This window comes from Lonchura striata, chromosome 14 (genome assembly GCF_050655825.1).
Source record: "Lonchura striata isolate lonStrDom1 chromosome 14, ASM5065582v1, whole genome shotgun sequence".
NCBI lineage: Eukaryota > Metazoa > Chordata > Aves > Passeriformes > Estrildidae > Lonchura > Lonchura striata.
The window spans coordinates 14939131-14965750 of record NC_140716.1 but is presented as its reverse complement, the minus strand read 5'-3'; the positions used below and the strand labels follow the sequence as shown (position 1 = coordinate 14965750).

General features: G+C 60.2%; 3 protein-coding genes across 13 annotated transcripts in view; all 3 read right to left on the bottom strand.

Annotated features, from left to right (window-relative positions):
• RAB11FIP3 (RAB11 family interacting protein 3) overlaps positions 1 to 11695 on the bottom strand; it is a 79587-nt gene extending 67892 nt beyond the window's left edge. Inside the window, exon 1 of one of the 2 annotated variants that reach the window (XM_031506124.3) lies at positions 10964 to 11695. In XM_031506124.3, coding sequence (XP_031361984.3) covers positions 10964 to 11530 — 567 coding nt within the window. In that variant the 5' untranslated portion in view covers positions 11531 to 11695. The remainder of the gene's footprint in view (positions 1 to 10963) is intronic. The other variant, XM_031506123.3, reaches the window with a different exon arrangement.
• A 2356-nt stretch (positions 11696 to 14051) lies between these two features.
• DECR2 (2,4-dienoyl-CoA reductase 2) lies at positions 14052 to 21530 on the bottom strand. 9 transcript variants are annotated; one of them, XM_085592526.1, is made up of 9 exons: positions 21393 to 21530; positions 21248 to 21316; positions 20801 to 21131; positions 18355 to 18490; positions 17930 to 18054; positions 17347 to 17440; positions 16989 to 17093; positions 15935 to 16123; positions 14052 to 15079 (listed from the first exon to the last, which is right to left on the bottom strand). In XM_085592526.1, the coding sequence occupies exons 1-9, from the start codon at positions 21506 to 21508 to the stop codon at positions 15045 to 15047; spliced, it is 1200 nt and encodes a 399-aa protein (XP_085448652.1). In that variant the 5' UTR covers positions 21509 to 21530; the 3' UTR covers positions 14052 to 15044. The 9 variants fall into 9 exon arrangements, with proteins under 9 accessions (XP_085448652.1, XP_085448654.1, XP_085448657.1 ...); XM_085592528.1 differs by having other exon boundaries at positions 16989 to 17153; positions 20801 to 20852; XM_085592531.1 differs by having other exon boundaries at positions 14052 to 15431; positions 15906 to 16123; positions 20801 to 20852.
• Positions 21531 to 21925: 395 nt separating this feature from the next.
• Positions 21926 to 25505, bottom strand: LOC110482680 (nucleoside diphosphate kinase D, mitochondrial). 2 transcript variants are annotated; one of them, XM_021552095.4, is made up of 5 exons: positions 25053 to 25499; positions 23529 to 23659; positions 23351 to 23452; positions 23180 to 23280; positions 22959 to 23119 (listed from the first exon to the last, which is right to left on the bottom strand). In XM_021552095.4, exons 1-5 carry the CDS (start codon positions 25138 to 25140, stop codon positions 22999 to 23001), a joined length of 543 nt encoding a protein of 180 aa, XP_021407770.3. In that variant the 5' UTR covers positions 25141 to 25499; the 3' UTR covers positions 22959 to 22998. The 2 variants fall into 2 exon arrangements, with proteins under 2 accessions (XP_085448661.1, XP_021407770.3); XM_085592535.1 differs by lacking the exon at positions 23180 to 23280 and having other exon boundaries at positions 21926 to 23119; positions 25053 to 25505.
• Positions 25506 to 26620: the final 1115 nt, after the last annotated feature.

Genomic DNA, 26620 nt, shown 5'->3' with positions numbered 1-26620 from the left:
TTTTAGTGTTGTACAAGGGGGTTTTAACACCTGTCCAGGGGGGTTTTTACTTTGTACATGGGGGTCAGAGGTTTTAAGATGGAGGAATGTAGGCCGGCCCTGTTCCTCCTCTTTCTTCTTCTTCACCTCCATGTTCTTGATGATGCTGGCACTCACAGATTGGTTTAGAGTAGAAAAGCACCATTTAATATAGGTAATAGGCATTGGGGAAAAACTGTGAACATGTAACATGTAATGTACCATATAAAAGATAGAAAAGCATAATTTAATATAGGTAATGGGCATTGGGAAAAACTGTAACCATGTCACACGTAATGTCCCATGTAAAAGAGAGCAGCAGCCCTGGGCAGAGAGGGAGAAGAAGAAGACAGCAGTCAGAGAGGTTGTCAGGGTGTGTGTGTGCCTCTGCCTGAGCTCTGAGCAAACCACAGCAGCCCCAGAAGAAAATCTTTTAGATAACTTGCAATAAACTGCCTTGAGACCGAACAAGAGGCTGCAGAGTTTTCTTTGGAAGCTCGGGTTGGAGGAGAGACTTTTCCACCACACGGAACCCCTGAACCAGGCCGGGGGTTCTGGCACAGCACTCTCACCAGAGCTTCCAAAATTCCCCATGGACCCTTCAGGGAAGGTTCCACAAATCTTCCTCTGCTCTTGGCATCCTCCCTGCCAGGACAGTAGTCCCAGAGCTCCAAGCAGCCAGGAGAGGATTAGCTGGTTGCTGCATCCATTTAGCAAGCACAGGGAATAAATTCCACAAGGATATCCAAATTTTGTTTTTCCTCCAGCTGTAAACTCCTCTCTCTCTCACACACACCCCCAGTGAGCAGGGTGAAGAACAGCCACTCCCCTGGAAAAAACAAGGAATGTGGCCAGGCAAAAGGGAGGCAACAGCTGCCTCTCCATCCCTGCCCAGCCAAAGGCAGCCTCAGCAGCCCCATCAGCTCCTAGAGCCAAGCTGGGACTGGATTTATTTCCCCATCAGGAGACTTTCAGTACAGACAGACACACCTCCTGCAGGCAGAGCCCCTCGGGCAGCCCCTGGTTGCTGTACTTGCTTGGGGATTCTATTTTTTTTATTTTATTTATTTTTTTGCTGGGTTTGTCTGGGATGTGGGATTGCAGAGCAGCCCCGTGCCCTGTGCCCACAGCAGTCTCACCCTTTGCCCACAGCAGCTTCTTCTCTCTAAAAACTCCTGGTTTGGGCTCCTTGCACTTCTGCACATTCTGCTGGAGCCCAGCTTCCCCCTGGACTCTGGCAAATGGATTTTCCACAGCTGGGCCTTGCCAGATGACGCAGCTCCCACAGCAGCTCCTCTCCCTCTGCCCTTCCTCCTCCTCCTCCTCCTCCTCCAGGGACAGGAGGAAGCAGGAACAGGCTGAAAAGCCCTTCCAGCAGCAGCAGGGACTCAAACACAACGTCACACCACTGGCATCTCACCACGGGACACTGCACAGAGGGAGCAGGAGCCCTCTCTTCTGCAAAAGTGCAATGGGTTGTTAGAACTAAATAAATGGGGATGCTCTGAGGCTGCTCACCACATTTCAGACAGGGACATCCAGCCTGGAGACAAAGCTGTAACCCCCCAGGACACTGACAGCCTCACAGGACATCCCCACAGCTGTCACCAGCCCATGCTACATGGGGCTGGGACACACCAGGACACAGAAAGGAACTCAGGAATTCATATCATTTCATCCAGCACACAAATTCCCAGCAAAAACCACTCAGTGCTTCAGCTTCAACAGGATCACAGAACATGGGAACAGGGAGCAAAGGCACTTCAGTCACTGGGAAAAGGGGATTTGCTGTGGCACTGGAAGGAGCTGGATGGGAGAAGCCTCCCAGCAGCCTCCACAATTCCCTGCTTGAAGAGCAGTTTTCTCCCTAGAGAGGGGAAAAACCCTGACCAAAATCAGGAATGAAGTGCCTGGGCCAAGCCCACAGCCCCAGGAACCCTCGTGCCAGCAGTGCTGGGGCTCCATCCCTGCCCCATGGGGCTCTCACATCCTCTCCTCCCTGCAGGAAAGGCCCAGCCCCACAAGCAGGAGAGCTGTGTGCAGGGAGGGATCCAGCAGGGCTCACAGGGATTTATTGGGGTTTTCCAGCTGCCCTCCCCACGGAGCCACCACCAATCCCTCCAGCTTGGCACTACTGGCACTTTGGGAGGAATTGTCCCCTCCTCCTCCCTCCCCCCACAACCCACAGGACCATTAATAACTTACTCTGCCCCACAGCAACTCCAGCAAAAGCTCTACAGGGAAGGGGAAGCCTCACCAGAACCCAAAATTTGGGGAGAAGAGACCATTTGTGCAGAGCTCCGAGCCATGCAGAGAGCCCAGGCCAGCACTGCCATTGCTCCATGGCAAATTCAGGGCTGTTCCTGGGGATGGAAGTTTTGGGATCCCAAAACAAGGTTCCTGCCAGGTACCCCTGAGATGAACTGTGACTCCTCTGGGAATACAGAGCTCTCTTTGAGCCTGGAGGTGTCTGCTGCCACCAGCACATCAAAGGCCTCCAGCATCAGGACATGGAGCTGGAGTCATTCCAGAGGCCAGGGAGATCCCCAAGGGCTGGAGCCCCTCTGGAGCCAGGCTGGGAGAGCTGGGGGTGCTCACCTGGAGAGGAGAAGCTCCAGGGAGAGCTCAGAGCCCTGCCAGGGCCCAAAGGGGCTCCAGGAGAGCTGGAGAGGGACTGGGGACAAGGGATGGAGGGACAGGACACAGGGAATGGCTCCCACGGCCAGAGGGCAGGGCTGGATGGGATATTGGGAATTAGGAATTGTTCCCTGTGAGGGTGGGCAGCCCTGGCACAGGTGCCCAGAGCAGCTGTGGCTGCCCCTGGATCCCTGGCAGTGCCCAAGGCCAGGTTGGATGGGGTTTGGAGCAGCCTGGGACAGTGGAAGGTGTCCCTGCCATGGCAGAGGGTGGCACTGGGTGGGCTTTAAGGTCCCTTCCCACCCAAATATTGGAAGATCCAAAGCACAGACACACGAAGATACGAGCAAGCAGCGATTCTGAGGGCAGCCTGAGGAAATCCCTGACGTTTGTCCCACTGTGGCTGCAGTCCTGCCTCAGGCCTGAGCCTAAAGCATCAGCCCCCAGCACCACGCCACGTGTGGGAAGGGGACTGCAAGGTGCAAAGATTTGAAAGTGGAAAACAAAAGCTGAGAGGAGCTTTAGGGGCCCTGCCTGGCGTGGGACAATGAGGGAAGCACAATGTCTGCAGACTGGGCTGGCTCAGCCAACAGCTGCACTGCAGATGTCCCAAAAAACCTCGACAGGAGAGCAGCTCAGAGCACAGCCAGAGCATGGACTGCGCTCTGAGAGGAGCTGGGAATGCTCCTGGCACCTGGCAGAGCCACTGCAGGTACAAAATGCACAAATCCCCGAGGCCAGAGTCACTCAGGTGTCACAGGCACTGACCACACTGGGGCAAGGCTGGGACCAGCCCTGCTGGGGCAGCTCCGGGCCTGGGACAAACACACCAGGAGGGGCTGAGGGGGCTGGGAAGGGGCTCAGCCTGGAGAAAAGGAGGCTCAGGGGGACCTTGTGGCTCTGCACAACTCCTGACAGGAGGGGACAGCCAGGGGGATCGGGCTCTGCTCCAGGGAACAGGGACAGATGAGAGGGAACAGCCCCAGGCAGTGCCAGGGGAGCCCCAAAATGGGATTTGTTCTGCAGCTCTCAGCTCAGGCTGGGCACCCCATTCCAAGAGTGCTGGGAAAAGTACAACAAACCTGATCAACCCCTCAGAAACCATCCCCAGAGGGAATGTTAAAAGCTGAATATGGAGAGCTCAGCTGAGGATGAGCTGATGTGGTGGCAGGACAGGTGTTGAGGGATGGAAATGTTAAAGAAAGCAAAACAAATCACACTGAAATGAAGCTCAAACTGATCATCCAGAGGGAAAAAAAACCAAAAAACAACAAAAAACAAAAAGGCTTTGTGGGAAAGGTTGTCAGGCACTGGCACAGCTGCCCAGGGCAGTGGTGGTGTCCCCAACCTTGGAAGAGTTCCCAAAACACGTGGATGTGGCACCTGGGGACACGTTTCAGTGGTGGCCCTGGCAATGATGGAGCAGCTGGACTCAGTGATCCCAGAGCTCCTCAAAGCCTCCCTGGTTCCCAGCCCAGCAGAACCAGTCTGGCAGCTTTGTAGCTCCATTTTCCACGGGTGCCTGAATTTACACAGCCACTGAGGGAAGGGCTCACACTGCTCCTGAGGGCTCAGCAGGGACCAGCCCGGGGTGCCAGGCCAGGAACCCACACAGGAATTATGGAAAGATGGAGGCAGGCATGAGGAACAGGAGAAGCAAGCCATGGTTCACTGCCAGCACATTCCTAGAGCTGGAACAATGTTGGTGCCATGGCAGAGGGGATGCTGAGGGTGGCCCAGCAGCAGCTCTCCCTGCCCAGGCAGGCTGAGGAAAAAGGGAAGTCATTTGTTTTGCAAAATTCCAAACCCAGGAATTAAAAAAAAAAAAAAAAGCCCCTGGGTTCCAAGCAGATCATTCCTCCAGCAATGAGCAGCAAATGAAAGTCAAACACGAATAAAGTGGAGAGGAATTCTGGGGGCAATTGTGATGATTATCAATTTTTGTCTGGGCTGAGTTACACAATGCTATCAGCAGCTTGGGGATGCTTTGGGAGAGGGCTCTGTGAGCAAGAGCAGCTCAAAATGAGCCCTGTGTTGTGGTGCCCTAGCATATTCCAATCTGTTCATTATGATGACCCCTATCCACTTTTAATCAATCACAGCTTTAGCAAATACCCTGCTCCTGAGAGGAAGCTTCTTGTGCATCCACCTCTCTTCTCTCAGTATTTAAAGGGGGTCTATAAAAAGAGAGGGAGAATAACTTTTACAAAGGCAGGGTAAAGGGGGAATGGGTTTGAACTGGTAGATTTACATTGGACATTACAGAGAGATTCTCCCCTGGCAGGGTGGGCAGGCCCTGGCACAGGGTGCCCAGAGCAGCTGTGGCTGCCCCTGGATCCCTGGCAGTGCCCAAGGCCAGGCTGGACAGGGCTTGGAGCAGCCTGGGATAGTGGGAGGTGTCCCTGCCATGGCATGGGATGAGGTGGGCATAAGGTCTTTCCACCCCAACACTGCAAAGCCTCAGATGGTTCCTGTCCTGCTGCTGGGGCTCCTGTCCCAGCCTGGGGCAGTGCCCAGGACCAGGGGGGCACCCACAGCCCCTCCCCAGACAGCCCAGTCTGCTCCCCCAGCACAGCACTGCCAGCTCTGCAAAGGTGGCACCGACCTTCTCCTCCTCCTGGGTAACCTGTGCTCCTTTATTTGCAGGAATGAACTCCAATTCCAGAGGAACACAACCTAACTTGATCAAAACAAATCACAGCATGGTTTGGGTTGGAAGGGACCCTAAATCCCACAATCTCCCCTTGGGCACTGCCAGGGATCCAGGGGCAGCCACAGCTGCTCTGGGCACCCTGTGCCAGGGCCTGCCCACCCTCCCAGGGAACAATTCCCAATTCCCAATATCCCATCCAGCCCTGCCCTCTGGCAGTGGGAGCCATTCCCTGTGTCCTGTCCCTCCATCCCTTGTCCCCAGTCCCTCTCCCAAAAATCCACACCCCACTCCACATTCACTGCACTCTCAACCTGCAGGAGCAAGGCAGAATTAAAAAGGTTGATTTAATCAACTGGTAGGTGGGATAAAATTACCACCAGCACCCTCCTCCCAGCCCAGGCAGACAAGCCCAGCCTTTGAGCATTCACAGTCCTGCCAGCCCCATCCCTCCAGGATAAGCCATCCATCCATCTGCCTGCAGCCACAAACACATCACCAAGAGCTCTGCCCAGCTCTGATCTGCTCCCAGCCCTCCCCACCACTCCCAGGAGCAGCTACAACAACCCAGGAGCACAGAAATCATCTCTTCCTTGGAGTCTTCTGGGATTATTATAAGTGAATCAAGCGAGCTGAAAATGGAATTTGCAAACCAGCCACCACCTCGCCCAAAATTACACAAAATATGTTGGCTTGGAAGCATTTTCCTCTCTGAGGGAGAAAGAAAAACTCCTGTCTTGGAGCTCCTGGAGCACACAGACCTGTTATTTATTGATGGTGGTTAAAGCCCTTTGAAGAGGGAGGAGAGGAGGGAGGAGGTGAGGAAAGGGCTCCCATCCAATCTCACAAAACCCACAAATTCCCTGCCAGGATTTTTTTTTTTTTGGTGGGGGGGGGGGGGGAACTGGGCCCTTGGTCAAAGCAAGCAAAATATTCCAGTTTGTTGCTGTTCCAAAGCACACAGGGGTGTCCACAGGCACCTCCTGCACACCCAGAGCATCCCTCACTGCCATCCCAGCCCCTCTCCACAGCAGGAACCAAATTCCAGGAGCTGGACTTGATGGTCCTTCCATGTAGGCCAAGATATTCCATGTAGTTAAACAGCAATTAAAGCCTCTGGAAGGTACAGCAGCAGCAGCAGCACAGTTGGAGGCAATTTAAGCCTCACTTGCCTGTGAAACCGTGAGAGGTAATTTTAGAAATCTCTTCATAAAACCAGCATTTCCTCTGCTCAAGCTGGGTAAGAACCATGAGAAAATGGAAAACCAAAAAAAAAAAAAAAACAACAAAAAAAAACACAAAAACAAACAACCAAAAAAAAAAACCAAAACAGGGGTTTCCTCATGACAGAGATCATTAGATTTCACAGGGAAGTGGGAGAAAACCAAGGGGAAGAGGGAGGACATCCCAAATCAGCTGAAGGTCAGCATGGCCAAGGGAGATGGAAGGAGAAGCCTGGATCCAGGTACCCACTTCCCCAGGGATCCATCAGAGGGGAGCAGAACAGCCAGCCTGGCATCAGCACAGAGGAACCTCTAAAAAGCTGCAGTTTGACACTGTCCAGACTTCACTACAGGAACTGACTGCCAGGTTTTCAGGTTGTTTTATGCAAAAATAAAAACCAACTCCAGGATTCTTTGCACTCTCTGGAGTGATCCCTGCCGGCCCCAAAATGGGATTCGTTCTGCAGCTCTCAGCTCAGGCTGGGCACCCCATTCCAAGAGTGCTGGGAAAAGTACAACAAACCTGATCAACCCCTCAGAAACCATCCCCAGAGGGAATGTTAAAAGCTGAATATGGAGAGCTCAGCTGAGGATGAGCTGATGTGGTGGCAGGACAGGTGTTGAGGGATGGAAATGCTAAAGAAAGCAAAACAAATCACACTGAAATGAAGCTCAAACTGATTATCCAGAGGGGAAAAAAATAAAACAAAACCAAAAAGGCTGAAGATCCCTTGGAACAGGAGCCTTTGGAAGTGAGTTAGACAAACTCTGGGATTTCTCTTAATTGAGCCAAGACACTGAGATCATGTGGTGCAAGAGGCTTTTCCTTCTCCAATTGTCTGTTAGATCAAAACAAAAAAGGAAAAACAACCCAAGGTGCCAGCAGGATGCTTGTCCTCAGCCTTACAAGCAATCCATTCTCCTCTGAGCCTGCTGGAAATAAATCCAGGGAGAAAAGCCTTGGGCTCTGTCACCTCAGCCAGCCAGACACAATGCAGGGCTACAGAGGGCAAGACACGTAAAATTTAATTTTGGAATAAAAATTAAACCAAAAGTGGTTGCAAAATGGCCTTGGGTTCTGTGCAACCCCCAAAAGTGCAAGACACGACTCCTCCTGCTTTACAAGGTGACATAAAAGTGACATCAAGTGTGTCCCCACATCCCTGCTCGCTGTTTCAGCCAATCTTACTCCATCCTTCTGTCCCAGCCAGTGGCTCCAGGGAGCATCAGATCCCAGAGAAATGCAGGGAAAAGGGGGAGGAAAGACACAATAAAAACACAGCACCACTGTCAGCTGCCTCCCAGGTGGTTTGGGAGCAGGCCAGGGCTTTTGGATGAAAAATCAAGTGGTTCTCAAGGAAAGTTAAGTTGTCCTCAAGACCTTTCTGTCCCACATCTTGTTTGTAAATCCATGGAGCGTATCAGGGGTCCACGGGAGCCTTCCTAGTGGCAAAACAATCCCTGTTGGACAAACACCCTCCTGGGAGAGGCTGTGGGGGACCATCCCAAGGCTGTCCCTTCCCTGCTCAAGGCCTCCCTTGGCTCAGGTGTCACCCCCAGCACCATCCTCTCACCACCCCTTTGGTACCGAAAATGAAGAGCTTCAAACCCTATCAGCTGTTATCAGTGCAGATCAAAACAAATTGCCTTTATCTTTGCCTTGATCCCTTCCCCATACCAGCACCACAGCCCCCCAACACCCCAAGGCTGCTTAAGCAAAACCCCGTCCCAATCCCATTTTTTATCCCCATGGAGAGAAAAACACCCAATTCATCCGACCAGAAAGCCACAATCCCATGGTGTTTATGGAATAAACGCCAGCTGGTGCCTTCCCTTTGACATTTAGCTAATAATTGTTGCAGCCAAACGAGCTGACAGTGCTCACTCAGCAGCCCATGAATGCCTCTGGTGTTTGACTGAGCGCTAAAGACAACACTTGCTGCTCTCCAGCTCCTCGTCCATGTGGACACACACACACACAGCCTCTCCTCCAGCCCCGGGAATCAGCTGCTTGGTGGGCTTCAGTTTAGCCATTTGTTCCACCATTACACAGCCACCCCTATGGGCAGCAGGCAGAGGAAGGAGGGCAGGGAAAAAGGAAGCAGGTACCTCCAGCAAGAGGGCAGGAATTCATTTCTCATTAAGGGCCCTTTGTGATTATCCAGGCAGCCTCTCTCACAGCATCCTGGTTCTGGCTGTGGCACAACCTTTATTCACACCTCCAGGTCCCATTTAGTCCCCTGATCACGTTTTACCACGGGGATGTTCCTCCCCTTTAACTCCCACCTGAGCTGATCTCTGTTTTCCAGAAGATCCACTCTGGGTCCAGGTTCCAGCTGCCTCATGAAAGACAGGTCAAGGAACTTCCCCAGGACTCCTTCCTTTATTATTCCATGAATCAGGGGGCTCAGGTTGGAGATCAGGAAAGGTTCTTCCCCCAGAGGTGCTGGGCACTGCCCAGGCTCCCCAGGGAACGGGCACAGCCCCAAGGCTGCCAGAGCTCCAGGAGGGTTTGGACAATGATCTCAGGGATGCCCAGGGTGGGATTGTTGGGGTGTCTGGACCCAGTGATTCCTGTGGGACCCTTCCCACTAAATGGGACCTGAAGGTGTAAATAGAGGTTGTGCCACAACCAGAACTGGGATGCTGCGAGAGAGAGGTTGGGGTGTGGTGGCTGCCTGGGTAATCACAAAGGGCAGTTAATGAGGAACAAATATGATCTGCTGAGAGCTCACAGACCCCATCACCAACCCCTTCTCGCCCTCCCTCAGCGTGTCCTGGTCCTTTCTAAGCTGCAGACTCACACCAAGTCCTCCTGCACACACAGGCATCACCTTTCCCCCTCTGCCAGTCCCCTGGAGTGCCCAGGACCTGCTGGCTCAGGCATTGCCACACCAACCTCCCCAAGGGGCTCAGCACCCGCTGTGCCAGCACCCAGCTGTCCTGCACGCCAGAGCCTCTTGCTGAAGAGAAATGGGTTTTCAAAGCATCATTTATGGCAGCATTAGCTGTCCTCAGCAGGCCAGAACGGGGAGCCTGCAGAGAGCCCCTTCCCAGACGGATCCATGTGGACAGACACTATCCAACAGCACAAAACCTCCTGAGCTTTGGGGTGACCTGAGCAGCCCACAGCCACTCCCCAGCCATGGTCTGAGGGTGTTTTCCAGGCTCAGTGAGGCCCCTCTGGAGCTCTGGCACCATCCCCACGCCGACACCGGCACCGCCAGGCTGAGCTGCACACCCAGAGCCACCCGCCACGTCCCCTGCCACGCACACGCCACCTCCTGTCCCCATTTCCCACGTCCTTGGGCTGCTCCACGCCGAAGGACACAAAGGCAAACAGTCCCCCGGGAGGTGGCACCGTGTGCAGGAGCCTCCGTGGGCTGTCTGCTCCTGTCTCCTCTGCTGGGGACAGCAGTGGGACACCGGAGTGGTGGCACAGGAGCCTGGCCCAGGCAGGGCAGGAGAGAGGATTTAGGAATCAAGAGCAACCCTCTGCACCCCTCAGCAACACCAAGAAGTTCCCTGTCTTCCCTGTCTCCACTTTGCAGGGCTGTTTTTCTAAAATAAATACCTCTGTTTTATCTTTGAGAGGTGTTTCTGGCACAAGGACGGGGATAAAAAGCTCTCCTCCATCAAAAGCCTCCTTCACACATGATTTGCTTTGTCATGGCACTTAAATACCCGCGCAGCTGCCACGGATGGAGAACGAGAGCAGATCCGGGCAGGCACAGGGAAAACTTCACAGCAATACCTGCATTCCTTAAAAAAATAAATTTTCTTTTCCTGGTAGCGATGCCAGCCCAGGCCAATGCACTAAACACCAAGAAATCCATCTCCATCCCCTGGTGAGCGCTGCCGGAGCTTGCTCCATTTTTAGTCAGCTTCAAATTACATCGCCCGTGATCTGCTGCAGGGGAACACCGGCTGGGCAGGGCACAAAGCAGCAGGATGGGGGAAATCCTCATTCGAGCTGTCAAAGCCGGGACGAGCGAGGTAGCAGGGAAGCAGGGAACGGTCTGCGTTGGGAAGGCCCTGAAGGATCACCTCGTTCCAACCCGCGGGCAGGGATGCTCCCCGTTATGGGGTGAGCCGGGGTCAGCAGGGTTGGCACGGAGCAGCCCCCGGGCCGGGATGTGCCGCTGCCCGGCGAGCCCCGGGGCGGCAGCGCTGCAGAACAAAGAGCTGCGGGCAGCCGGCGGCGCCGCTCCCCCGGAGCACGGCAGCTCCGGGAGCCACGCGTGCCCTTCACCCGCGGCGACGGGATGCCAGCGCCGGCCTTGGGGACACGGAGCTCTCCAAGGGCCGGAGGCCGGGCAGAAGCCACCACCACCATCAGCCTCGGGCGGCGGGGCACCGGGCAACAAGCGGTGCCGCCACGGCCGGTGCCCCGGCCCGGGCCCCGCGGTGGGCAGGTGCGGTGCCCGGTGCTCACCTGCTCGGCGCCGTAGGCCGTGGCGAACTGCACGAACTCCTCCACGCGCACGAAGCCATCGCCGTCCCGGTCCAGGGCGTCGAAGACCGGGCGGAGGCGCGGCTCCTCCTCCGGCGGGGGCTCGGCGGGGCTCCCCGGGCTGTCCCCGGCCTCCCCCGGGCACCAGGGCGGCGGCCCCGCGCCGGGAGCGGCGGGCTCAAGTGCCCAGAGGTCCAGATCCAGCTCCGGGCCCAGGTCCGCCTCCTCTTCCAGCTCCGGCTCCGGTTCCAGCTCCGGCTCCGGTTCCAGCTCCAGCTCGGGTTCTGGTTCTAGCTCCGGCTCCGGTTCCAGCTCCGGCTCCGGTTCCAGCTCCAGCTCGGGTTCTGGTTCCAGCTCCGGCTCCGGTTCCAGCTCCAGCTCCAGCTCGGGTTCTGGTTCCAGCTCCGGCTCCGGTTCCCGCTGCACGTCCAGGTCCGGCTCCGGTTCCAGCTCTAGCTCGGGTTCTGGTTCCGGTTCCAGCTCCGGCTCGGGCCCGGGTCCCGGCCCCCGGGGCAGCGGGGGCTCGGTCCCAGGCGGACGCGGCTCCATCTTCACCGCCGGCGCTGCGCGCCCACCGCCGCCCGACCCGGGCCATGCCCCGCGGCCATGCCCCGCTCACATCGGGGCGGTGCCGGTACCGGTACGGTCCCCGCGGCACTCACGGCTTTGTGCGAGGAACGCCGGCCCCGCCCGCCGACACCGGGGGCGGCCCCGCCGGTCCCGCCCTGCGCGGGGAGCGGCGGCTCCGAGCGCGGGGAGCGGCGGCTCCGAGCGCCGGGGCTGCGGGTCCTGGCCGGGATCGGGGGTTGGGGGAGGCGGCGGCGGCGCCGAGGAACAACCCCACCGGCCGCCCGCCCGCTCCGGGGCCGCCGCGGACCAGCGGCAGCTCCAGCCCCGCCGCCGCAGTAGCCGGGGCGGTGACGTCACTCGCCTGCCGGTCCGCCCCGCCCCTCCGCGGCGCGAGCCCGACCGAGGCCACGCCCCCTCCCCGGGCGCGCGCGGCGGGGGCGGGGCCGGCGGAGCGCGAGCACGTGGGGCCGGGGGGCGCTGTGAGCGGGGACCCCCAGATCCCCCTGCTGGGAAACAAACCCTGCTCCGGGACCCCACACCCGAACCCTGCTCCGGGACCCCAAACCCTGCTCCGGGACCCCAAACCCTGCTCCGGGACCCCGAACCCGAACCCTGCTCCGGGACCCCGAACCCTGCTCCGGGACCCCACACCCTGCTCCGGGACCCCAAACCCTGCTCCGGGACCCCGAACCCTGCTCCGGGACCCCGAACCCGAACTCTGCTCCGGGACCCCGAACCCTGCTCCGGGACCCCACACCCGAACCCTGCTCCGGGACCCCGAACCCGAACCCTGCTCCGGGACCCCACACCCTGCTCCGGGACCCCGAACCCGAACCCTGCTCCGGGACCCCACACCCTGCTCCGGGAGCCCAAACCCAAACAGCGTTCCGGGATCCCAAACTATGCTCTAGGACCCCAAACCCAGACTGCGCTCCAGGACCCCAAAATCAAACCTTGCTCCGGGATCCCAAACTGTGCTCTAGGACCCCAAACCCAAACCGTGCTCTGGGACCCCAAACCCAAACTGTGCTTCAGGACCCCAAACCCAAACCCTGCTTTGGGACCCCAAAACCAAACCGCGCTTGGGAACCCCAAACCCAAACTGTGCTCCAGGACCCCAAACCATGCTCTGGGACCCCAAACCCAAACCTCACTCTGGGACCCCAAACCTCTGTGGGGGGAACTGTGCAATGGCACTGCCCAGCTGCTTCAGGTGTGAACTGTGCACTGGAACCCCAAATCCCTTGGGGAGAGGAGCTGGGACCCCCAACCCCAGTGGGGCAGCACTGTGCCCCGGGATGCCCGAGTGCTCCGGAGGGAGCTGAGCACCGGGACAGCCCTGGCACCTCATCAATGGGTTCATTGATGGAGGTTCTGTGGATGACCCCACTAACACACTCCTGAGCTGCCCAGCGTGTGGAATTACAGCCCCTGGGTATAATTAGCAGCAAACTTGATGAGCAGGAGCATCCTTGGCCCCAGTGACCCTGCCCAGGTCACGGATGTGTGTGACATCTCATGAGCAGCCTGGTTGGGCCACAGTGTGACCCCCAGCACACTCAGCCCGGGAGCCAGAGCTCAGCAGCATCCCCAGAGAGAGGTCACCCCTGTCCAGTCAGCCCAGCGCTGGGCAGGATGGGGCTCCTTGGTCAGCCCCACAAATCCTCCAGATCCTTCATTCCAAATCCTCCTCAGCACAGCCATTCCTAAAGGTGAGCAGGGCAGTAGGGAGCTCCTTGGTCAGCCCCACAGGGGAAGCACAGCAGCACCTGCCTCAGCCATCCCCTGGGCAATTCCCAACTTCCAGACAGCTCCAGCAGCCAGGGTTCCTGCACGGATGGGGCTGGCAGGGCACGAGGTGCCAGCCTGATGCTGTGAGAGGCAGCTCTGCACCCCTGGGTGGGTTCCTGAAGCTCCGGGCCATGCCAAGGCTGGGCCCGGAGCTCTGTCCTTCCCCTGCTGCTGGAGACACAAGCTCAGCTCCTTCCTGGGATGGCCACGGAGCCAGGACAGCCCTGAGAGTGCCCAGGTCACCTGGGCATGGTGGAACAGCAAAATCCATGGAGCCTCCCAGAGACAAGGCTGCAGCTGGGCAGAAGGGCCAACACACAGCACACAGGAACCTTCCCCAGGAGAAAACACATCCTGGGATCCAGCAAGAGAACACTGCAGCTGGAGCCACATCCCAGACTAAGGATCCACCCAGACTCCAGCCCAAGCACTGCATCCCTGTCCCCGTGAAGGGCTGAGCCTCTCACCAAAGCCCTCAGCACCTCCCACCACCTCTGGAACCACCTTCCCAGAGCCCCTGGGGATGAGGAGCTGGCAGGTCCCCAAGCCCCGTGGCCTGGAGCACTGAGGCACCACAGAGCCAAGGACTGGAGCCACACAAGGCCCTGGCAGTGGGAGCAGTGGCTTTTCCCCCTCCCTCAGCACCCAGTTTGGACCAGTCAGCTGAGCAGGGCACTGGTGCTCCTGCAGCAGAGAGAGGCATCACTGCTCAGGGGGAAAATTCTTTATTGGTGGCCTGGAGGGAGGGGTAAAACCTGGCAAGTCTACAATCAAATAGGAAATACAATTAAGTGGGAAAACAAGCTTCATGGAATCCAGGGTGAGCCTACGAACTACCAGCAGCAGCAGGAGGGTGCACATGAGCAGCGTGTGTCCCCTGGGGTGCCAGCACCAGGAACAGGGCTGGCTCCAGCAGCGCCACCCGTGCAGCCCTGCTGTGCCTCCTGCAGCCCAGCAGGAGGAAAGGACTAGATTCCAGTTCCAGCCCTTCACTTTGCCTCAGCTTGAGCAGAAGGAGACAGCATGACACTGGTGTGACAGACAGACGGGTGTGGACAGACCACTGGACACTGCAGTGCAGAACTGGACCTGGGGGATCTGCCCTCACACCACCTCTGCTCCTGCAGGGGCATCCCAGCTGCATCCCTGGCAGCCTCCCAGGACCACTGTCCCACCCAGGACCCCTCAGGGGACACAGCCACCTCCCCCTGCCAGGGTTTCCCCTCCAAGAGTTGCCAGGGCAGAACTGAGCCCACCACGCTGGGTGACCCCAGGCGGGCTGAGCTGCTCCCCCTCCCAAAAAGGAGCTGCTGCTGGGGGTCTCGTGAAGTTCTCAGGCTAAGACAGGGGAGAGGGGACTAAGAGGATGGGTACCCACGGGTGGAACTGCTGGGGGCTTGGGAAAGGCCACCAGAGCAGCTTGGAGGGAGCCACAAAGGGCCAGAGACCACCTCAGCCCTCCCAGCTGTCTGTGCACCCACAGCCAGGCCAGCTCAGAAGGCAGCAATGGCACAGGATGGGGGTGGCCTTGGTCCCCACCCAGCACCCAGAGCTGTGTCCCTCAGGCAGACACGGGACTGGCAGCGTCACCAGTACCACCAGTGGCCGAGGAGAGGCTGTGGCTGTCAGCACTGGCTCTGGGAGATGTCCCCACACGGTGTCCCATGTCACATCTGTCCGTCAGTCAGTCCCAGGCTGTCCGTCAGTGGGGTTGGCTTGCTCCCGCAGCCCAGACATCTGCAAGAGAGGGTGGAGGTGGGGACAGAGCCCTGCTGGGGCCTGCCCAGCTCCTGGAGGCTGCCAGGTGGGACACAGGCAGGGAGGAGAGGAAGGCAGGAGATCCCTTCCCCTGGCAGGCTGCAGGAATTCATGAAAGGAAGAGGCTCTTGGGATTCTCTGTGCTCAATCCTGCTGCTGGGGCACAGAAAATGGGCATTGTGTTGCTTTGGGGGAATCTCAGAGGTGTCTGGACAAACATCCACAAGACACCACGTCACAAGCCGGGCTCAAAGGGAAAATCCAGCAGGTTCTGCTCATCCCAAGGACTATCCATGAGGACAAGTGCACCCACTGCTACAGCAGCCATGCCCTGGGAGAGTCATGGTTAGGAATCATCATTTAAGTTGGAAAAGCCCTCTAAGACCATCAAATCCAACTGTTCCCCCAGCACTGCCAAGGCCACCACTGACCCATGTCCCCAGCTGCCACATCCAGTTTTTAAATCCCTCCAGGAATGGGGACTCCCCCACGGCCCTGGGCACCCCTTCCATGAAGGAATTTTCTCTAAATACCCAACCTAAACCTCGCCTGGCACAGCTTGAAGCTGTTTCCCCTTGTCCTGTCCCTGTTCCCTGGGAGCAGAGCCCGACTCCCCCTGGCTGTCCCCTCCTGTCAGGAGCTGTGCAGAGCCACAAGGTTCCCCCTGAGCCTCCTTTTCTCCAGGCTGAGCCCCTTCCCAGCTCCCTCAGACGCTCCTCACAGGACCCGTGCCCTGTGCCCCAGGGAAAAGCAGAGTTTCCCTGAGGAGCCCTGCTCCAATCCCACGAGGGGGAAATGCAGTCACCTAGAGTTTAGCAGAGGAGGAGGCAATACCCAGCAAGGCAGAGAAGCTGTTGGGGGAGGTGAGCCAGCTGCCACCATCCACGACCAGGGTGGTGCCGGTGACGTAGGACGAGAGGGGGCTGGCCAGGTACAGCGCGCTGTGCGCGATCTCCGTCTTGCTCCCCGCGCGCTGCAGCGGGATCGCCGAGAACTGGTTGGATTGCTCGGCAAACTTCCCACCTAAAGGGAGCAGGAAAGAGTCACTTGGCACCGTGGGAGGACTGTCCACCACCATGGCTGGCCAGGCACTGCAGCACTGCCTGTGGGGCTGGCTGAGTGCTGCAGGAAACTGGGATGAGATCCTGGCACAGCCCTGGGATACAAACCCAGGAAGATTTAAAGGAGGGGAGCTCAACCCAGCAGGGATTTGGTACTGGCACAGCGAGCTTGAGAACCTCATGGAATCATGGAATGGTTGGGGTTGGGAGGGATCTCTCCTTCTCCTCGCCTGCCATGGGCAAAGACACCTTCTACTATCCCAGGTGGATTCAAGCCTGGTCCAACCAGGCCTGGGCACTTGCAGGAATTCAGGGGCACCCACAGCTGCTCTGGGCACCCTGTGCCGTGGCCTCCCCACCCTCACAACCAGGAATTCCATCCTAATATCCCATCTAACCCTGCCCTCTGGCAGTGGGAAGCCCTGTACCCCTGTACAGCACTCCTGGAGCCCCTTTAGGCCCTGGAAGGGATTCTGAGGTCTCCATGGCTCCAGAGCAGAGGGGTTCTAACCCTTGGAGCATCTCCATGGCCTCTGGACCCCTCTAAGAGCTCCAGGTCTTTCCCATCCCCTGGGGCTGCACCAGCACTCTGCTGATGGACTACAAGAGCCAACCCCTCAGGCAGGGCTGAGTTTTGGGGGAGCACGTTCCATCGTGGCATCAGAGAGCCCAAACTGCTGCCAAACCAGGGCCCTGGGAGGTACCAGGGAAGGGCTGTTCCCAGAGAGCTGTGCCAGCCACAGCACAGCAGCAACCCCCAGGAGCTGTGTGGCACTGGGTGTCCCTCCTGGTGCCCTGGCAGGGAGTGCCAGCAGGGAGTGCCTCACCCAGGCGTCGGAAGCCCTCGGTGCCCGAGATGGGGCCGGGGGCCAGGCTGTTCACACGGATCTTGTTGGGTCCCCACTCCACTGCAAGGTGTCGTGTCATGGCATCTGGGGAGGGATTGCAACAGCAGTGAGAAACAGGAAGCACAGCCATGCCAGCAGCTTCTTCTGAGGGGAGAAAGAAACCCACAGAAGAGTCTGGCTGAGAGCAAAGGGCCTCATCCCAAACCCACACACGCAGTAACCACACCAATTCACGTTTGCTCCTCCCTAGGGTATCTTCCATCCCAGTATTTAGGAAGAACTGGCTTCTTTCCTGGCCCCACGTGGCTCAGAGCCCCAGCAGGGTGTGTTGAGGTACCTATGGCAGCCTTGGCAGCCCCAGCATGCACCTGCAGGGCCTGCCCTCGGTAGCTGAGGGTCGCCGTGATGTTAACGATGATCCCACCATGGTCCTGGGGAAGGGAAGGAGATGTGGAGTTAGCCAGGGAGCAGCACAAAGGGTCACTGAGGGCTCTGGGGGACAGGAGAGCTGGGCTTGGAGGGACAGTCACCCACAGGCACTGCCAAGCCATCACTGGGGCAGCTCTACCCACTGAATCTCAGGGGTGGGGCAGCCAGCGGGGCCCTGCTGGAGAGATGGGACATGCAGGGTAGAAGGAAAGGCCAAGGGAAAGTGCCAGAGCTGGAGAGGGAGCAGGAGATCACAGCTTCTCCAGGTGGCAGAGCATGGAAAGGTGCTGCAGGAGCACAAAAACCAGGGCAAGGGACAGGAGGATCCCCAGTTCAGGGCTGGGATCCCTGGAAGGGAACAGAGTGGATCTGTGCAGGGAGGCTCTGGGTCCTTGCACTCCCCTGATTTCCCCAGGAGCACAGTGTGGTTTGACACTACCCTCTGCCAACCAGAGCCTCTCCTCAGAGTCCCCTGGCTCCATGCCACCTACCCGGAAATATTTCTCAAAGAGGACTTTGGAGGTGTTGAAGGTGCCCATGGTGTCGATGTCTATCACTGTCTTGAAGGCGTTGAAGGACAGGGCACTGGCTGGGCACAGGAAGTTCCCCGCAGCACCTGAAGCACAGGGACAGGCAAGACAGGGCTGGGACAGACGTCAGGGCCCTCCTGTGACAGGGAGGGTGAGGAACAATGTCTGCATGCTGGAGAGCACGTGGAGACAGCCCTGGTAAGGGATAAACTGGTGGCTCTGGGTGCCCAGCAGCACCGCCAGCATGAAGGGAGCAGGGATGACCCACACCTAGACAAACAGGGATGGCCATGTACCACACACAGGTCTCTGCTTCCTCTGTGCTCCCAGGAAAACACCCTGCCCAGCAGGGAGCCCAAACGCTGCCCCTGCCCTCTCAGCCTCACCATTGATGAGGATGTCAATCCTCTGGAACTCCTGCAGCGCCTCGTCCACGGCTGCCGCGATGCTCTGGGGCTGCCGCACGTCGATGGACACGGGCAGGCACTGCTGCCCCGTGGCTGCCACCAGCTTTTTCGAGGCCTGAAAGAACCAAAAGAGACTTGAGAGAGCCTGGCTGCACCCTGCTAGTCCTGGAGTAACCAGGGAAAGCTCCTGCATGGTGTATCCCAGCCACGCTGGATGCTGGGCTGGCTAAGCCCATGTGGGAGTCCAGAGCTTCCCTCTGGCTGCCCTGGGACCCTGGCAGGGCTCAGGAACCCCCTGGACAGAGCCCCCAGAGACACTGGCTGTGATCTCTGTCCATGGAAAAGAGTTTTCAATCTTACAGCATGAATTAGAAGCTCTGAGTGTTTGATATCAGTAATAACTAAGTCTGGCACGGGTGCAAAAGTAAAATTTTAGGATTCTAGATGAGGGGTCCAAAGGGGACAAGATGGAGGAAATTGGGTGTGCCTTGTCCTTTTTCTCCTTCTTCATGCCCTCCATGTGTCACTGTGGTGTTGGCATTTTTCTGTTGGGTCAGGCTGGGGACACACTGTCCAACGTAGGTGACAGATATTGGCACGTTCTTGTAAATCCAGCCCAGGGAGTTTCTGGTATTTAATGTTTGTCACATCCCACTGAGGGCAGAGCCCCACACGCTGCCCTGCAGGACAGAGCTGGGCAGGGCAGCAGAACATGTTAGAGATAAACAGAATAAACAACCTTGAAACCAGCACAGACCAATTATGGCTTCTGCTTTGGCAGTGGGGCTGACAGACAGAGACTTTCTACAACCTTGGAATCATCAATACCTCAGATTCTGACAAGCCCAGGTACCTGCCATGGATACAGCACAGTCCAGGCAACGTTTCTGAGGGGCAAATACAAAGGTTGGACCCCAGCAAGGCATTTTTGGCATGAGCCCAGGCATAATCCCCCTTTAGATCAAAAGGCCAGTGGGCAAAAGGGCAAAGACAGAGCAGCCAGGTGTTGGGCTGTGAGAGTTTGTCACAAGCCACCCCTGTGGCTCATTAAGAGTATGGTTTACCCCAGGAAATTAAGCACAAGCTCAGCAGCAACTCCACACAACACCCAGAGCTGCTCCAACTTCTGTTTTGGGCTCCAAAAACACACGGGTGCACGAGCAGCTGGAGTCCTGCACTGCAGATTCTGTGGCCTCAGAAGACTCTGGCCCCTGAGGACTAAAAACCTGCTGACTCAGCTTCTTCTGGCACGTCAGCATGAGGGGATAGGAAATGACAGCACCCACACCTGCACCCTCCCCTCTGCCCCAAAACACAGCACACCTGTGCAGCCCACGAGCCACACAGCCCCTGGGGTCTGCTCCTACTCTGTGCTGAGCTTTCAGTCCAGCCTTGGGCTCTGCCCTGCTGACAAACCTCCCCCACAGCTCATTTCTGCCTCTCCCCCCTAAAAAGCCACCATGATCATGGAATAGCCCCCACAAAGCAGGTTCCAGGTTAACTGAGCTGTGCTGGAGGTGCCGTGGGTGCAGCCCCCCCCAAACCTGCACCCACCCTGCCCGGCACCACTGGAGTGCCTGGGGCTGGCAGCCTGGGAAGCACTGGGAAGCACTGGGAAGCCATTCCTCCTACTGCACTACTCCCAGGGCTCCCTGTTCCACCGGGAGAGAGCAGAAGGATTTTGGGGGCTCCCTTTTCCATTGGGAGAGAGCAGAAGGATTCCGGGGGTTCCTGGCTCCACCAGGAGAGAGCAGAAGGATGCTGGGGGCTCCCTGTTTCACTGGGAGAGAGCAGAAGGATTTTGTGGGCTCCTTGTTCCATTGGGAGAGAGCAGAAGGATTCCGGGGGCTCCCTGTTTCACCGGGAGAGAGCAGAAGGATGCTGGGGGCTCCCTGATTCACTGGGAGAGAGCAGAAGGATTTTGGGGGCTCCAGGCTCCACCAGGACAGAGCAGAAGGATTTTAGGGGTTCCCTTTTCCATTGGGAGAGAGCAGAAGGATTTCGGGGGCTCCCTGTTCCACCGGGAGAGAGCAGAAGGATTTCGGGGGCTCCCTGTTCCACCGGGAGAGAGCAGAAGGATTTCGGGGGCTCCCTGTTCCACCAGGAGAGAGCAGAAGGATGCTGGGGGCTCCCTGATTCACTGGGAGAGAGCAGAAGGATTTTGGGGGCTCCAGGCTGCACCAGGACAGAGCAGAAGGATTTTAGGGGTTCCCTTTTCCATTGGGAGAGAGCAGAAGGATTTAGGGGGCTCCCTGTTCCACTGGGAGAGAGCAGAAGGATTTCGGGGGCTCCCTGTTCCACCAGGAGAGAGCAGAAGGATTTCGGGGGCTCCCTGTTCCACCGGGAGAGAGCAGAAGGATTTGGGGGCTCCCAGCTCCAGCAGAAGGGATCCAGGTGCTCCAGCTCCCCGGGAGCCCGGTCTCACCTCGGCCAGGCGCTGCAGGTTCCTGCTGGCAATGACGGTGCGGCAGCCGTGCCTGCAGGGAAGGGGCAGGTGAGGGCGGCCGGGCCGCTCAGCAGCAGCCCGGGATCGCGGGGCGGGAGAGGCCGAGCCCCGTTCCCGCAGCCGCCCCGAGGGCTCCGCATCCCTGGGTGTCCCCGCGCTGTCCCCGCGCTGTCCCCGCGCTGTCCCCGCAGTGTCCCGGCGCTGTCCCCGCAGTGTCCCCGCGCTGTCCCCGCAGTGTCCCGGCGCTGTCCCCGCGCTGTCCCCGCGCTGTCCCCGCGCTGTCCCCGCGCTGTCCCGGCGCCTCCGCGGGCTGGCAGCGCGGCGGGGAAAGGGCGGGACGGGGAGAGAGAGGAGAGGGGGTGAAGAGGAGGAAAGCGAGGGAAGAGAAGAAGGAACGGAGGACAGGAGGAGGGAGGGCCGTGCCACCTCATGAAGATCTCGGCGATGCGGAAGCCGATGCCGGAGCCGCCGCCGGTGATGAAGGCCACCTGGCCCCTGGGGGACAGAGGCACGGTCAGAGCCGGGCCGCGGGGAGGCGGCCCCCGCGGCGCCCCGGAGCGGCGGGACTCACGCCAGCAGGTCGGGGCAGAGCAGGTGCCGGTACCGGGGCAGACACTCGTCCCCGTCCCCGTCCCCGTCTCCGTCCCCGTCCGGGGCCGCCCGCGCGGCCATGGCGGCCTCGGCCATGGCGGCGGCCGCTGCTCACTGCGCCTGCGCGGCGCCGCCGCCGGCGCCTGGCAACGGGGAGCGCCCCGGGACACAGCGACACCGAGCGGCCACCGCGGGAACTGCAGCGCGGGGCGAACGGGGCCGGGCCGGGGACAGCGAGGGACAGCGAGGGACACCCAGGGACAGGAGGGACAGGAGGGACAGCGAGGGACAGGAGGGACAGGAGGGACACCCTGGGACAGCGAGGGACACCCAGGGACAGGAGGGACAGCGAGGGACACCCAGGGACAGCGAGGGACACCCAGGGACAGGAGGGACAGCAAGGGACAGGAGGGACAGCGAGGGACACCCAGGGACACCCAGGGACATCCCAGTGACACCCTGTGACAACGAGGGACATCCCAGTGACATCCCAGTTATACCCGTGACACCCCAGTGACACCCAGTGACAGCAAGGGACATCCAGTGACACCCAGTGACACCCCAGTTATACCCAGTGACACCCAGTGACACCCAGTGACAGCAAGGGACATCGAGCGACACTCCAGTTATACCCACTGACACCCAGTGACATCCCATTGCTGTGGCAGCGCTGTCCCAGTGCTCCCAGCGGTGTCCCAGCGGGTCCCGGTGCCACCCAGCGGCGTCTCAGCGCTCCGCACTGGCATCCCCGCACCTCTCAGCGGTGTCGCGGTGCCACCCAGCGGTGTCGCCGTGTCGCCCGGAGCCCCAGTTTTACAGCTCAGACCCCGCCCCGGTCTCTTCCCGTCGCTGCCGAGCCCCTGCAGCCCCCCAGGCACAGCCCAGTTCTTCACTGCGCCTCCCAGTACAGCTCCAGCGCTCCCAGTTCATCCCAGAGCTTCCCAGCACTACCCCAGTTTCCCAAGAGCTTCCCAGTACCAATCCAGTGTCCCTCAGGAACAGTGTCCATGGACTCCCAGAGCTTCTCAGAGCCTCCCAGTACCACCCAGTGCCTCACAGAGCTTCCCAGTACCGACCAGTACCTTCCATGGATGTACCAGTGACATCCCAGAGCTTCCCAGTACCGCCCAGAACCTTCCACGGATGTACCAGTGCCTCACAGAGCTTCCCAGTACCGCCCAGAACCTTCCACGGATGTACCAGTGCCTCACAGAGCTTCCCAAACCAGCCCCAGAACTCCCCAGGGACAGGCCAGGGTCTTCTAAGGCTTCCCAGTACCACCCCAGTGCCCTCTGTGGACCTCCCAGTGCCCTCCATGATCACCCAGTGCCTCCCCGAGCCTTCCTGTAACAGCCCCGGTGCCCTCTGGTGTTACCTCGGTACATCCCAGAGCTCCCCAGTACCACCCCGGTCTCCCAGTGACATCCCAGTGCCTCGCAGGGACATCCCAGAGCCTCCCAGTCCCATCCCAGCGCGCTCTGGGGACATTCCCAGTGCCACCCAGAGCGTCCTGGTGCCATGCGAGGGAGGAGAGCGGAGTCGGAGCTGGGGGCGCCGGGGTTTATTGGGGCGGGGCTGCCCCGGCCCTAGGGCCCGTAGATGTCGTCCCTGTCCCGGCTGTCCCACGCCACCAGCTCGTCCCGCCGGAACCAGAAGCCGATCTCCCGCTGCGCCGTCTCCACGGAGTCGCTGGCATGGACCACGTTCCTGCGAGGGGACGGGGATGGGGACGGTGCCAGGGCCCGGGGTCCCGCCCGCCGGCCCTACCTGGTGATGTGCACGCTGAGGTCCCCCCGGATTGTCCCCACGGCGCTGCTGTCCCCAACCATGGCCCGCGTGCACCGCACCACGTCGTAGCCCTCCCACACCTGCGGGACGGGGACAGCTGAGCCCCCCGCGGCCCCCGGGACCCCCGGGACCCCCGGGCTGTCCCCTCACCATGGCCACCACCGGCCCCGAGGTCATGTAGGCGACGAGCGCGGGGTAGAAGGGCTTCAGCCGCAGCTGCTCGTAGTGCTGCTCCACGAGGCTCCGGTCCGCCTGAGGCAGCGGCGGTGACGGTGACACCCGGGCAGTGTCCCCCGGCCACCCCCGCTCCCGGCTCCGGCGCGGCTACCTGGAGCAGCTTCATGGCCACCAGCTGGAAGCCGCGGCGCTCGAAGCGCTGGATGATGTCCCCGAGCAGCCGCCGCTGCAGCGCGTCCGGCTTGGCCAGCAGCAGCGTCTTCTCCTGCAGCGCCGCGGGGGCTGCGCGGGCCCGCGGGCCACGGTCACCACCCCGGGCCACGGTCACCACCGCGGGACACGGTCACCACCGCGGGACACGGTCACCACCCCGGGACACGGTCACCACCGCGGGACACGGGCACAGCAGGGCCCCGCGCTGTCCCCGCCGCACCAGGCGCTGTACCCGGCCCGAGGCTGCCGATGGGAACCCGCCTCCATCCCTGTCCCCATCGCTGTCCCCATCCCTGTCTCCATCCCATCCTGGGGCGTGTCCCCCGGCCAAGCTGTGCCTCTCAGGCTGGTGGGGTCCCAGGGGACGTGTCACAAAGCCCTGACGGGTGTTGGGGACGTGTCCGTGGCCAGGAAATGGCCTTCAAGCCAGCCATGTCTGTGCCGTGTCCCTGTGCTGGGGATTGTCCCCTGCCTGGCCCCGGGGCCTTCCCCCCCGCCCGGTCACAGCGCTCCGCTGCTGGAGGAGAAAATCGGTGACCGAGGGACGGCAGGGTCCGGTCCCTCTGTCACCCGTGGGACGGCAGGGTCTCGTCCCTCTGTCACCCGTGGGACGGCAGGGTCTCGTCCCTCTGTCACCCGTGGGACAGCAGGGTCTCAGCCGCTGCTGGCCCTGCCGCAGCTGCGCCGCAGGAGGGGACAGAAGCCCCCAGGGGACAGTGCATCCCGTCCGCTGGAGGGACAGAGGGGACAGGAAGGAGGGGAAGGGAGAGGGGACACTTCATTGCCAGTCCCGGGCTTCGGGGACCCGTCCCGGGCTGCGGGGCCGGGTGGTCCCGGTGCTGGCGGGGACCGAGCCGGGCAGACGGAGCCCACGAGCTCACCCCGTCCCGGGCACTGCTGAGCACAGCTCGGCTTTGCCGGGCCCTGCCCTGTCCCTGTCCCCTCCACCGGGGTCCCCCAGCACATCCTGGGGACACTGAACCCCTTGGGACCTTCAGGGAGCGCCAGCTCCGGCCTCTGCCCCATCCCGGCACGCGGGGCTGGGGACAGCAGAGCCTGGCAGCGACTCGGCCCCAAGGGGCGACAGCAGCCCGTGAACCGGCACCGAGGGACCGGGGACACTGCGAGGGGATGGGGCACCGAGGGGACAGGGTGGGAACAGGAGCTCTGAGGGGCAGCACAAGCAGGGACGGGGACAGGATGGGGATGACGAAAGAGTCCCCAGGGACAGGACAGGGATGAGCAAAGGGTCCCCAGGGGCAGGACGGGGAAGGGGCTGAACGCCCCCAGGGATGGGGACCGGGTCCTCTGGAGCAGGGGTGGGGACAGGGTCCCCCGGGGCAGGACAGGGGTGGGGACAGGGTCCCCGGGGCAGGACGGGGATGGGGACAGGGTCCCCCGGGGCAGGACGGGGATGGGGACAGGGTCCCCGGGGCAGGACAGGGACGGGGCCGTGTCTCACCCGAGCCGTAGCAGCGGGGTCCGGGGGGGCTCAGGCCCGGCTGCCCCCGCGGGAGGCTCCGGGCCAGGCAGCGCCCCAGGGAGCCCATGGCGGCCCCGGCGGCTCGGACCCGGGCTCGGTCGGTCTGCGGAGGCTTTAAGGGCTCGGCCGAGCCCGGGGACGAGTCAGGCTTCCGTCCCTCCCCTTAAAGAACGCCGCGCCCGCTCGGGATAGCCCGGGCCGGAGCATCCTCCCCATCCAGAGCATTCCAGCACAGAGCATCCTGACTCGGAACATCCCGGTTTGGAATCCCAAGCCCTGCCAGGGTGGCAGCACAGCCCACACCCGTCCCAGGGGAGCCAGACCCTGCCAGGAACCAAACCTGCCTCGTGCTGTGCCCTCGATTCAGCAGGCAGGGAGAGGCCAGGTCAGCCCATGCCAGGCCGAGCTGGAGTCCCCAGCCCCGGGAGCAGCCAGGGCAGTGTCCCCCCGTGGGGCACAGACCTGCCCTGGACACTGGGGCTGCTGGGGAAGGGGTGCAAGGCCCTGGGGACAGAGGAACTGCCCAGGTGGGAGCCCCTCTGATCACTTCTGCAAGCCCCATTCCAGACCCCAGTTTGGGAAATCACTGTTCTGGGCTTCCCTGCACTCACACACCTCATGGGAGGGCAGCCTGACAGGTTCATGGAGAAGCCTGGCTGCTTGGAGCCCGTTTCCCAAATCTGTGCTGATTTGAAGGACTGAGGAGTATTCTGAAGGCACACACACGAGCTGGGGGCTGGGCTTGATGTCACTGTCCCAGTCACCACCCTGCCTTCCCAAGGCATAGAAAGTGGGGGGACAGAACCCCTGCCAGAGCCTGGGGACCTGCTGTGCTCAGCATCGTGGCAAAAAACACCCCAGTGCCTTCCCATGGGCAAATGGATTCAACAGGTTGTGGAAGAAAGACTTTTCCACCCCCAAATGAGGGGCTGGGGTGGGGAAAAGATCCCTCTCCAGGGTCTGCCAGGCCCAGGGGAAGAGGGCAGAAGGGTGGCAAAGGGGAGGAGGTTTTAGGACAAGGGTGGCAGATTGGAGCCTGGGCTTTGGCCACCTGGCAGCTGCTGGCACTGACCAAGGGAAAATCTTGTACTTTCACCTTCTGTCAAGCCAAGAAAGAGAAGCAGCTTGAGCCTGGAGAGCTGTGCTGGGATGAAATTCCTTCAGCCCCAGAGGGAGCCACAGCAGGCAGTGGTGGAGGAGGTGGCTGCCAGCTTCCCGTGCCCCCAGTGCAGCCCAGGGCAGGGCACAGGGGCTGAGAGTGCCCAGGAAGAGCTCAGGAGCAGGGCCAGGCTGCAGGGCCAGGTCTGGACTCCACTCTGGGTGCTCAGGCACCGTCACCAGCAGGAACAACCAGACTCCCAAGTTTCACCTGCACACAGAGGCACTCCAAGTGTCACCAGGTGTGGCTGGCAGGGAGCTCGGGAAGGCTGGCACAGACCATCACCCCCTTTCCCTCACCCCTCTGGAGGCAGCTCGGCCCTCACTGCACGGGCTGGAGCAGCTGAGGCACATCCTGGGCATTTGGACTCTGCTCCAGGGCAGGGAGC